Raw genomic sequence first — 13,495 nt, 5'->3', positions numbered from 1 at the left:
TTGAGGAAAAAAAACCCATCTTACTGATTACTGAAAACTGTATAAGAACTTTCACAAAATTAACATTACATCAGCAAAACGTTTTTCCCTTAAATTCACACATTCAACGTTCAAGAAATAATTATCACATCAACATGTTCAGCAACAGAATGACAATTTTATAATATAAAATAAAATAAGTCCTCCAGATTACATAATAATTCATTAGAGAAGTATTAAACCGCTATATAGATGACACCTGGAGAACAACCGATTAAAAAGCATATATCAAAAGCATAATCTAGCAGCTGATCTTTTGTAAGTGGATTCCAAACCATGGTTACATCATTCAAGCCCCCATTGGAGCTAGTGCTGCACATGCAAATGCCTGAACCTGAAAATACTATACGTCCTTTGAATTTAGCAACCCAAAAGTAGTCAAACATGAAGATCTAGCAACCTTGTATCTTTGACTCGGAGGCAATCCTGTAAAATTCACAAAATGCAGTGTGAATGATGCATGGTGGACAAAAAGGAAGCCTGAGTAATTTATATTACATAGTAAGACTTACTTCTAGAACTTGTAAATTTTTGTTAATTTCTTCTGACACTCTGGTACACTACCACAATCTGTTGGCATAGCAAAAGGGATAGTTGAATGGATCAGCCTAGAGTTATCTTGATCTATAGCTTGACTAGGCTTCAGGATGTGTTTTGCTCCAGCACTTAGTTTAACAGGACCTAATCTTGCGGCATTATCCACTTTGGAAGGATCAGGGCCAGATGAAGTTCCAAGCCCATCATTTTCATTCTCATGTGGGCAAAATGATACCCTGACTGCTTTATCCTTGCTTCGGTTGAGTTCAACTACTCCTGCATTACCTTGAAAGTCCCCACTAAAGTTTTCTCTTGTCAACCCTGTCACAGCACTTAAATCTTTTGGCATTTCTAAATTAGGTACCCTGGTGGGCTTTGTTGAATGATCTACTTTAGCTGCCGGCCTCTTGGTTTTCTTGCAAGGAAGAGGGTCTTTGATAGCAAAAGCTTTTGACTTCACTGTATCTTTGAACTTGATTCTGTTCCTGTAGCCCATGTTGACAGAAGAAGTTGAATTAACTCCAGAAACAAGTGGAGGGTGAAACATAGATGCTGTACCAAGTGAATTCCCCATGTGTGAGTAAGAGTTTATGGGATTGTAATGATAAGAAACTTCTGGTAAATGATGCACAGGTGGGGTAGGAAAAAAATTGGTTCCAGACGTAAGTTGGGGAAAGTATTTACCACCTGCATCAGAAAAAGGTTGAGGGGAGGTAATTAGTGGTTTATCCTGTTGCGCATGCAATAACCATGGGGGCAGGCTCGTTGAGGATCCCTGAAACCAAGAGGGTTGGACATTTTCTCTACAATCTGGGTGCAAGAAAGGAAAGTTGAAGGCTGATTTTGTAGCATGAGGTAGACTCTGTTTGTGATTGAGTTCAACAGGACTCCAAGGCATATGCTGACAGTTAATGTGATGGGTAGATATTAGTGGTAACTGAGAATTGACTCTTAGAGTTTCAGCTTCAGACATAAAGGGCTCCTGGAAGCCGGGTGCACCACTAAACATTGCTGATGAAGCAGGTGAATGAACAAAGGAATGTACTTCATTACCACGGTTTTCATTGATAGTAAGGCTGCCATTTCGATGAACCACATTAGATTGCCAATTGAGGAATGGGTTAGAAAACCTAGGTTCTGGAGCTTTCATCAGTAAATTGCTCTGTGACGTGTGATTGCATTGAATTTCTAATGACTGAGCGTCCTTCGATTTTCCTGATGCAGGGTGTAACATCCAGTCCTGCAGAAAATTTCTCTCCATAAATGATTTTTCCAGGGAAGCATGTGCACGACGATCTTCTGTGATGATTTCCTTATCAGTCCACACCTTCCCATCCTCAAATCCTTGAATCTCTTTACTACTTCTACCAACTGCTACATCTTTTCCCATCAGCCGCATTGTTGGTTGTGTAGAATTTCGCAAGATTTTATCTGAATTTTCCTTATGATGAATAATCCCATTAGCATTTTGGTTCTGCACCTGATTATATTGCCAGCATCCTTTGAAAGAAACATCAGACAGGTTCAGGTTTGAATCAAGCAGGTGGGCAGAGTGGTTGTTCCCCCTCTCAGAATTAAGCCAGCGAACATCTGATCTTCCGGCACCTTCTAATTCAGTGACACCTAACCTAGCTGGTAAATGTCCTTTAGGGATCTCCGTAACATAATTCTGCGAAGGAAACAAGTTTAATGAATCTTTTGGATGTTCTCTCTCAACAAAATGCCTCTTCTTCACACTAAAATAATCCCCAGAACTTTGCGGCAAGACAAGATTGTGCACAGGTAAGCAACTGGAAGAACCAGTTATTGTACTGGGTAGCCTCAGCTGGTCCAAGCCACCTCTCCCACTTGAGCTAAACTGTATTAACTCACCTTGTGAATTGAGAGGCAAGCCAAAAAATCCTTCATCCATGGACTTTTCTTTATACGAAACTGCTCTATGCTTCCACTCTGGAAATGGATAGATGCTACTCATCAACTCTGTTGGAGACACATGACACAATGGTCTGTAATTGAGAGTGCATCCATTATAATTCTCTGTAGCAGATTGTGACACAAATGGAAGTGTCCTGTTCGCATTTTCATCTAAAACAAAGCAAGATGATGAAGGCTGTGAAGAAGCCCGTGTATTTTCCAATGAATTCATTGCAGCAGCTCCATGGATAGAATCTGCAAAATGATCAATCGATTTTCCACTATCATTGAAAGCTCTGATAACATTACCACCAACTTGAGCATTTACATGAGGGTTATGCCTTTCTTCTAGTGCAGAAATGAGTCTAGGATTGCCAGCATATGCAGGTTTATGCGACACAGTCGAATGACCTTGATCAAACATGTGCATATTATCATCATGAATTGCAATTTGACTCAGAGTCACTGATTTCTCTGGAAAATTATTTATTTTGTCTTGACAAGTAATATCTGGCCTCAAAAAACATGGGTTATCATCATGATCATGAGTATTGAGCAACTGTTTCTTCCCTGCTATAGGTTGAGGCTCAGTTCTGTTATCTGTACTAACGAAAACATCATCATCATCAGTTCCATCTATCTCCATAGTGGCTACTTCTTTATCACATTCAGTGGACTGGTCCTTCCCTGGTGAAGCAGAAAAAGAATCTGAAAATAGGTTGTCAATGCTGTGCTCAGAGGCATCTGAAAGATTCTTCTTCCTTGGACCAAGTATGTCCTCCTTATCTGAGAACCTAACATGCCTATCAGACCGTTGGATAGCAGAACAATTCACTAGACTACCACAATGCAAGTTGTAAATTTCAGGATTAAGCCCTGAAACAACATTTTTATGGCTTTTGAGAATGCTGCGAACAGGAATCACTGGCCTATGCTGCTTTGCAATCAATTTGGATGTCTGAACAACTTTCAGCTTCTTCTGTGTAGATAAGCATTTCAGACTTGGATTCTTTCCTTGGATGGCAGCAGAAGCATCCAAAATGCCCTCTCGAAACCTCTTATTACACAATGAACCTTTCAGTTTTCCAGTTAACTCGACTGGAGGATGCAGTTTGAGCTCGAGCAGATTCTCCTGAGAAGAACAGGAAACCCATAACATCATGTCATACAAGGTTTTGAAAATGACAATGCTTTTGAACTATACATGGTTTAATGGGTAGAATAAACTAGTTTACAGTATCATGGTAACTTGATGACTAAGTTCTAGCCCTTTCATTATAACACCCTGTTTTAACATAAAGGAGTCAAAGGTACTAAATGTTCACTATGCTTATGAGTATAATACAAGGATGGGCGGCAGGCTCAGAAAATAGCATCCATGGGTCCTGGAAGAACACTAAATTAAAATATTGGAGCTTTAAAAATAACTTTTTTAGTTTTTGCCAATGACATTTATCTTGTGAAATCATAAGGTTGAAAAATACTCAAGAGTCACAAGTATGAGATGGTATAGTTTTATTAGAAGCATAAAAAAATATTGTGATAAAAATATTTTAATATACACATTGATGCAATGAGACAGTGAGCATTGTGATGCTTCTGGACATAACAGAACTTTTAACTCTTTTCAAAGGCATGAATGCAAGGCTGCATGTAGATGTGGTCTAGGTGTCAGATGGATGCATGCAAAGTTTGCACATCTTCATGTTACTTCTATTATGTACCCAAGATTGTAGGACAGAGGGATATCAGATTAAAACTGATGCATTCAAAATGGAGTAATGCCATGAATGCTTTTGTTCCTCAGTTTCAAACATATCCCAATCATATTCGGACACATAGACATTTCTCTCTGCACTGTTCATGACAGATGAAAGCTGATTCAATTCAAACATGTTTCCCATACATGCCCATGCCATGCCAATAATAGTTGCTCCTAGATAATTTCATATATTCATGCAGAATGAAATTATATGGATGGCTAGCATCACTTACACAAGGTTTGCACCATCTACAAACCTTCCCATACTCTTGAGCAACAAACCCAGGTTGTTACTAGTCAAGATTTTTAAGTGTTGGCTAATTCCATGACAAATTTATCTGCATTGTTGGGTTTTAATACTAAATAGTGGTAATGAAGGCTGAAGGTTGAAAAGGCTGAGATCGAAACTTCTGTTCACTATGCAAAATGTCAAGCTCAGTCATGTGAGAATGAAGGCTCGGTCATGTGAGATTGAAAATCAGACAGAAAATCTCAGTAGACTCGATCAAATGATACCATGTTCAGGAAATTTCGAGATTTTCTTTTAAAGTCATTTGTGTAGCCATCACTAGCCCAAACCCTGCTTATATAAAAACCCTATATCAACCCTAAGCTTGTGAGAAGGAAGACAGATAAAACAAACAAAAAAACCATTTGATAGCATTCTTTGTCTTCCAACCCTCTCCCATTGATCATCTTTGAGAGGTTGAGAGTTCCAAAGATCACCTAGAGTGTATTTGATGCGCCACTAAAACCAAAAAGGTGACAGCAAAATCTTAAAGTGGCTTTGAAGTAACCAAGTCATTGATTTGGCAGACGGTGATTGACTTGCTGCATCAAATCACTGTGAAGGCTAAAGGCTAGTTCAACAATTGCAGTAGGAGTGGGGAGCTCTGATACAGTGTCTACTTTTACTAGAGGTTTAATAAGTTAGTCTTATTGAGTCCATAGGACTATGTTGGCAAGGTGTGACCTTGTGTAACCAATCTTAGGAATCTTAGTGTGTCTTGAGTGTGTTTAATTCCAAGATCAAGTTCAAGCAAAAAAAAAAAAAGAATCAAATTTTCAGGAATCTCAACTCCAACTCAATTCCAGGTCGACCCAGTGAGATTCAATAATCTTGACCCATCGAGCATAAATCTCAACCCATCGAGATTCGTGCATTTTCAGTTTTCTGGTTCTATTTGCTTTCAGCCGTTTGATCTAGGAATTCATGGTTTTCAAGTCAAGTATATAAACAACCCTAGGGCACATTTTTCAAGACTTTTGGAGAGTCGTGTTTTGTACACAAGCATTGTAGATTTTCAATGACTCACTTAAAGCATCAACCAAAGATCAAAATGAAGTTCTAAAGATCTGCAATCGAACTGAAGTTACTGCAATCCAGTTACAACAAAGTTACTGGTACAAATCTTCAGGTGGTTGCTTGAAGTCGTGAGTGGGAGATTCACATTCAACAAAGTCTAGAATAGAAGTGTGTGGATCCGGAGTTGCGTGGGGTCACGTTAGTAAGTACTGAATGAGGTAGTACTAGATTTAAGGCTAAGTTTATTGTATAAACTTCCATTCTATTCATAGTGGATTTTGTTTACCTTGGGATTGTTAGGTTAAACCCTCCTAGTGGTTTTTACTATGAGATAAGTTGTTCTATTGATTTTCTTTGGGTCATCATATCATTGTCTCTATGTGAATTATTTTGTATGGTATGGTGTTTGAGTAAACCAATTGAGAACGGGCACATAATTGGACTAATAATTAACTTGGTTTAAAATTAGATAAATTTGGCACAACCGGGGCCTAAATTCTTAACGAGTCTATATAGCAACAATCTTCATAGTGGATTTGATGAGTTTGGCTTGGCTTTGAAGTGCTTTTACCATTTGAGTTTTCACTCTGTGTACATATGCCAGTAGTCTATGTGTGCACATGTTTATGGTTGTTGTGATTTCTTGTTTTCCATATTATGCTTGAATAGTGATTAATTGACTACCCAATTTATTTGTTGAATAAATCATTAAAATTGGTTATAAGTCATGCTAGGGGTCTAAACAGCGTTTTTCGTTACTCTACTTAGACTGCATCATGTAAATTAATGTCTAAAAATGCGTTGTCCACATCTAACTAAAATAACACCCAACCAAGATTTTCTTCATTTTTTTTTTTTTTTTGGTATAACTGCCAACCAAGATTAGCAGCTAGGGATATGAAAACCCAAACAAAGGCAATCTTAGCAATCGGGTATATACCTTTGTCACAAGACAAGCCTTCAAGCACTCAATAGACCCATCAGGTAAGTATTTCACGGTGTGCACCCAACAACAGCCAACCATATATACTTTCCAGAGGGAATAGGAACAAAATCCTAAGTGCCATTATGGTGAAATGATAACATCTCTACTTCCCATTTTTTTTTTCTGATCAAGAATTAACAAGGCCTCCTTAACAGACTTAGGAACAATCACAGAAGAAACAAAGGCAGTGAAAGCACGGAGAGACAAGGACAAGTGTTCATATGAAACAAAGTTGCATATTGGGTGAGAAATGCAGCCATCCTTACCTTTGTGCAATGCAATGGGTAGAGAAATTAAGTATGGGGGCACAATAGGTGGAAATGATACCTTGGTAGGAGAAACATTAGAGACAGGTTGAGGATGAGCTAGAGATGGATCTGCAGGCAAGGAAAAAGGCTTAGCAGCATTCAGCCATTGACAACTATATAGTTGTAAAGGTTTCCTGAAGAGTGGCTGATGGAGAAAACGGGATCAGTTGAGGAAGGCAAATAGAAGGATTATGAACAGGAGAGGAAGATGAAGAAAAATGGGAAATAGACTCAAAGAATATAACATTGGCACTTATAAAGTGACGTCAAAGAGCTAAAGAATAACATTTGAACTCAAAATTTAGTTTAGCACTGTCAGCATTGCAACAGAAGAGAAGGACTCCATTCTTTTGACAAATAAAGAGAGAAGAAAAAACCATAAAAGGGAAGTATTTTTATAAAAGGATTAGCATTAAGGAAGATTCATTAAGGTAATTGCCATATACCAAGCTTGCAATTTCAGCACTACAAATTAAAGATTAGGATTAGGATTCTTGTAGATTGGGTTATGGGTGAACTAAGGATTTTACGAAACAACAAATAGTAGTAATTGTAGAGAAGTTAAAACAACAAACATATCATAAAATGTTACAGATAAAGGAGGAAACATAATACTTCAAAGTAAACTAAGTTGAATCCTGAAATTCTAATCATATATCATCTCAGTTATGATGATTATTTAAGGCTTTTTACAGAAAAGTGTATGAGCAGGGTTTGAAGTAAAAATTTTATAGGAGATAGTTAAGTGCCTAGCATTTGGCTTGCTAAAATTGGCCAAAGGAACAGAAATGTACACTTTTAATGTAAAATTCATATTTTTGGATACATGGCAAAGATGTAGAGCAAACATATATATATTTCCTTTTGTTGAGAGCAAACATATGATCTACAACAATGGAATACAAGGAAAAGATAGTCAAATGTCAATCATTCAAAAACAGATAGAATTTGAAGGAAAAAGTTTTAGTTGCTCATGTCTTAGAAAATGTCTAAAACTTTGAAATATTTGAATGACTTTGAAGCTAGGCGGTTAATCGACATATGTCTTTCTGCCCCCTAGTTGAAGTTTGTTTAAGGAGGTTGCTCATATAGAGCTCCTTAGGAGATATAGCAATATGAAGAAATTCTGGAAGGGGAAAATATCCAGTACAGTTTGCTTACAATCCTTGAAAAATCTCCAAATCCCAAGTTATTGTAAAGAGCTTTGAGGAAAGTATTTATTTCTCATCTCTTCATGATTCAGAAGAAAAACCACAGTTGAATTTTCAAAGAATCTTATGACTTCTGCAGTTCAAATGATTGTTAATTGAGTTGCACACAACTTATAACACTTCAATATCCAGCTAGACGTTTAGAAGACAACTTGTAGAGAAGTGAATGGCCTTTTGAAACTCCTTAAAACATGTAAAATCAGACATATTGAGCATCAGGCCTGAAAAAAGTCAAGCAAGGTGTGCACCTTGAAACTATTTCAGTTGATGCCTTTCTTTTTCGATAGTTACAATGGGGGTAAGGAGATTTGAACCCTAGATTGTCTTCATTAATTAGAAACACAAGAGATGCTGGTTGAGCTACAAGGATGCCTTTCCACAAAAAAACTCATCCTTTTTTATAAAATTATATATAGGCAACTAGCTCAATGGTATTTGTAATTCTTACATTCACCATTTTTTTTACCCCAAGCATTTTCCAACGTATTTAAAACATAAGGAAACAGTTACATTGACCATTGTGTAATTGTGACAAATGAGCTTTAAGAACTTGAAAAAAGATAATGTCATGTCCATAATATTATTGTTAACAGATATATTCATTCAATGCAGCATAATTTTGCATTTATAGATGGTAATATACTATGAATATACTCAAAACCATTCTGCTGGAATGTTGCAAAAGAAGGGACCTAAAGTTAGCAGAATTATATCTGACCACAATAAGGGAATTAAAACCTGAAACTATTGTGAGATTAAACAGGTTATTTATGTCGTCTCATTAGATTGCTTAAATAGAATTCTACTTTAAAGAAAAGATGTGCAGTAAAGATAAAATTATTTTTATGAATGCCTATTAGTTCCCAATAGCATTTCTTAACATAAAAAGATATTCCTACTATCATGGGATTCAGCTCTACAGATTACTCTAGGTGTAATGACAAAAACATGACAAAAATTTAGAATTGAGGTTAAATGCGAATGATGAATGAAATGGTTTAGAACTAAACTAGACAAAGATAGGAAATAAATGATACAACTGGATAAAAAGAGGCATCGAGAAGAAAATGCATACAAAAGCTTAAACTGTCCCCTCTAAACGTTGTCTTTGCAGATTACTCCTAGTTAGCCTCTTCAACAGCATGTCAAGAATTATGATAAACAAATTCATATGAACTGATGAAATAAAATACAGAAGGCCCAAGAAAAATCCAAAAGAAGTTTTTTTTCCCTGATAAGTAAAATAATTGAAAGAAGATTAAAAACCAACACATGCAAATCCAAGGTCATAACGAAAATGAGCACCCAACATGCGAGGAATATCCACACTATGTTTTTCTTTCAAATGTTTACTAGCAAAAGGTCAATAAGATGACATTATTGTGGATTTCTTTGTCATGCAACTAGCAAAGTTTCTATAGATTGATACTCCACTATTTCTAAGTATCTAGGTGACTTTTTCAAGAAACAAAATTAAAAAGATCCTAGTCCTACACCATAACTTCAATCCTATTTCTTGGCTCTTCAATCTCTAAATCTACATAAATTTCAGACCAGAAATTGTTCCGAACTACAATACTTTTCATAGCTATCTGATGATTTTTACTAAAAAATTATAATCGGCATGATAACAAATTTGGTGTCAAAGTCAATTTTATTTTCCATACAGAATTTAACATTCTCCTAAACTAGTTATATATAAGAGGTAAGATCCAATATTTCAAAACCAGTATGAAGTGTGTAATCCAATGCAGACTTTCCACTGGTGCAGTTCTTGAGCAACACATTTCAGTTCAAAATTATCAGCATCTAAAGCAGCATTATTTCTCTAATCATTCACAATGATCCAAAGTATAGAATTGATTCAAATTCACGAGGTGTAATCCATTGACAAGAAGCCTTGGCCTTTATAGAGCAAGAAACTTTCAATATTCTTAGCAAACGTCCTAAACTCACAGGAAGTCACATAAAATAAGTAAAGAACATGTTGATTACAGTAATTGAGATCCAGTAGTTTCCAATACCATCAGATCAACAACAGCAATAGGCCATATAGCTCCCTAGCAAGATTATCATAATGGAGATAGTAGTCATCTTTTCAATTGATTTGTAATCAGTCTTTAATATCATTTCTTCAATCCATCCGGCCAACATGCAGACAAGATCCTTACATCCAATATCAGGCCCCAGAACGCAAAAACAAACGCCCCTTAACTTGCTCTAACATCATACCATAAGAAACTGTTTTTCCCATTTTATGAAATAAGCCATGAAGTTGACATAAGCCCCAGTTCACTAGATAAAGTCCATGTGATAATGATGTATAGCGTTCTGAGTCACAATATTCAGATGCAGTGATCATCTGGACTAGCATATCAACAACCCCATTTCACAATAGACACCACTAGCAGTGTTATCTCCAACCCTTTTAACCTTGTAAACAGTCCCTTCAAATTATTACATGTAGAAAAGAGATCCAACTAGTCATATATATGAACATTGCCCTCTTCATGGCCATCTTTCCCATTCATATTTCCACCAATCTTCATGATCAAATATTAGCCATCAAATCAAAAAATCAGTGCGGCCCCAAAGGGCCAAATGATTATCTTCCAAAAAATTATTATTGCTACAGTGGAAAAAGCAGCATCATTAATCAAGGATACCCTTTGATAAACCGAGGACAAAATCTCTTCCACCATTATAAAAGCCTTCACTGCCCAACCCGTACAGCTGGAGCACCACACCACACCCCACCCTCACCTCCATAAGGTGCTGAATCCTTCCCAAACATGAGAACCCCATTCCTAGTTTTTTGACTTTTTCTCTTTATACTTACTGATCAGCCTAGCTCATTGCCGTCTAGTTCACATAACAAATACAATTACAAGGTCACTGCTCTCCTTCTCAATCGTATTGCAGTAATTAACCAGCTTTTTCAGCAGTAATATCAAGCAGAAAAGTAAAAAAGAGGAAACACCCAATGGAGAATGTAACATAAGAAAACATCCCAAAATTCACAAGTCCACAGTATAGGAGTAATCAAGAACCTATTCATGATTTTATTCAGCCAAAAAAAAAAAAAAGAACCTATTCATGATTTTATGATACAAACTAGCTACCTATATATCCAAAATGAGCATACTACAATTACTAAAAAGAACCCAAAAACAAACACAAAATCACAGAGATTACTACTGCAAATCGACAATATTTCATGATATAAATCACTAACCTTGGTTGCAATTGACCCATCTTTCAAAGCCTTCTTATTTTTCTTCTTCATCAACTTCCTCTTGTTCTTCTTCAACCTGCTCTCAATTGCCACACCATTCTCTTCCAAAACCCTTTTCTTTATCTTCCTATTCTTCTTCTTCTTGTTCTTCTTCTTCTTCTTCATCATTTTCTTCTTACCCTTAAACGTTGAAACAACACAATCCCCAGCTGAAAACTGGAAACTACCTAACTTGACCTCTCCACCACTACTATCTTCATCATCATCATCATCATCATCATCAACATCCACTGCTTCGATCTGAGGCGCTACAGCAAAAATCTCAGCAATGGACCTCTTCTTAGGAGCTTTAGCCTTCCTCATTTGGCGACGCTCTTCTTTCGAAGCCTGTGCAAGGCAACTATCTATATGGGCATTCACAGCATTCACAGTTGCCGCAGTAAACACACGGCAAACCGGGCAAACCATCTCCAATTTTTCCTCAGCCACTTCTGACACTGCTTTCTCCGAGTTTTCCTCACCAAATTCACTCTCTTTAGTTGGAAATCCATCTTGTTCTCCTTGAATCCTCGCTAACTGATGATGGGTTTGATTGGATTTAACACTTTGAAGCTCCTGGGACCACCAGCGAAACTTGGCGACAGTTATAGGAGGAAGCGAGGCCTTGATATCTTCTTTGCTTTTATCTTTATCTTCATCACCACCATCAGCAACGTTAATCTCTGAGCTTTTGGCGAAAGGCCAGCACTTGACCACGTCAACGGTCCTCATCTTCGCAGTGTACTCTCTGAAGGGAACATAAAATCTTGAACACGTTAGAAGTGAAAGTACCAAGTAATTAAAGAAAGATTTTGAAAGCATAAAATCATGATAATAAGAAAGAAAGAGTTTGAGTTTGAAGAACAAAGTTACCGGATCGAGAAGCCCTCAATAGAAAACGCCATGCTTTTGTGTAAACTCTTTACCTAAAACGATGAAGAATTGAAAGAAAAACAAAGCACTAAGACAACGTTGAAACTTGGAAAAAAAAAACAAACTGAAAGAGTCTACATGTTGAAATCAAAAAAAGTAAAGGAAAAGACTTTCACAAAGAGAGATGTATAGATTAGAAGAGAAGTGGGTGATGGGTGATTAAGGAAGAAGATTGGAGAGGACAGAGAGAGAGAGAGAGAGACAGAGAGAGGTTGAAAGAAAGGTTGGAATTGAAATGGAAATCAGGTTAGATAGAGAGAAAAGTATATATTGTGTCTGTGACACAGTTACAGTGTATATGAAAGAGAAAGCTTTTTTACTTTTTCTTTTTTCTTTTTTCTTATTTATTAGTAGTATATAATATTTTTTCCCGCTCGGTGTGGTGGTCTCAATTCTCTATAGCTCTCTTCGCTTTTCCTAATTTATGACTGACAGCGACTTATGAGAGCGCTAGCCTACGCTTTTTTAGTGAACCCCACCCTCTTTTTTTATTTTTTATTTTTTTTAAAATACAATATTATCTACCAATATAATTCAGTTCCCAAATTTCTTTTTTTTTTAAGGTTAGAACAATAAATGATACAATTTTTTGCTAAAATTTGTTCATGTGACAAGGTTATGACTTACCATATGAATACATTGTAATAAAATTATAGCTTTAGTTGTTATCCTAGTATTACATTATTATTATTATTACCACTTGAAAGTGAAAACTAGTATATTTTAGTTACAACTCCATATTTTGTGATTATGGTGGGGGACTAGGAGTACATGTGTTTGATGACTATCATTCATTACACATACTAGACAGTACATACACTCGCCCATGAGGAAAACAAAGATTCTGCTTTAAGAGGTAAAAGATTACCTCACACGCGCTACTCTCTACCGTGTCATCCTAATCCCAACCATCCTTAATAAACTATAGTGTGTTTGGCTGGCTAATGCAATTTTCCTTAAAAGGTTTTTTGTATAATGATTATGAAGATATATAGTTTTTGATAATTTTTATGTTAAATGTGTGAAAAAAAAAACAAAAAAAAAATAGTTTATTTCTAAAAATATATATATATAAACTATATTATTTAAATAAATTGAGATAAAAAAAATAAAAAATAAAAAAAATAAACAAACAAAACAAAAAAAGTTTTTTGCCTTTACCCAAAAAGAAGTGCTATGTTTACAAAAAAATATCAACTTTATCACATCTTATTCACAACATTTCA

The 13,495-nt window shown here is 36.2% G+C and overlaps 1 protein-coding gene across 1 annotated transcript; it reads right to left on the bottom strand.

The window, feature by feature from the left end:
- On the bottom strand, positions 1–12,524 carry LOC112011009 (uncharacterized). The gene is made up of 4 exons (XM_024043384.2): positions 12,210–12,524; positions 11,298–12,084; positions 552–3,622; positions 1–465 (listed from the first exon to the last, which is right to left on the bottom strand). Exons 1-3 carry the CDS (start codon positions 12,239–12,241, stop codon positions 554–556), a joined length of 3,888 nt encoding a protein of 1,295 aa, XP_023899152.1. The 5' UTR covers positions 12,242–12,524; the 3' UTR covers positions 1–465; positions 552–553.
- Between the last annotated feature and the right edge of the window lie 971 nt (positions 12,525–13,495).

The sequence above is a fragment of the Quercus suber genome, unplaced genomic scaffold (genome assembly GCF_002906115.3).
Source record: "Quercus suber isolate HL8 unplaced genomic scaffold, Cork oak 2.0 scaffold_71, whole genome shotgun sequence".
Classification (NCBI taxonomy): Eukaryota; Viridiplantae; Streptophyta; class Magnoliopsida; order Fagales; family Fagaceae; genus Quercus; species Quercus suber.
Note: the sequence above shows the minus strand (reverse complement) of the source record. Positions and strands in the feature narration are given on the sequence as shown.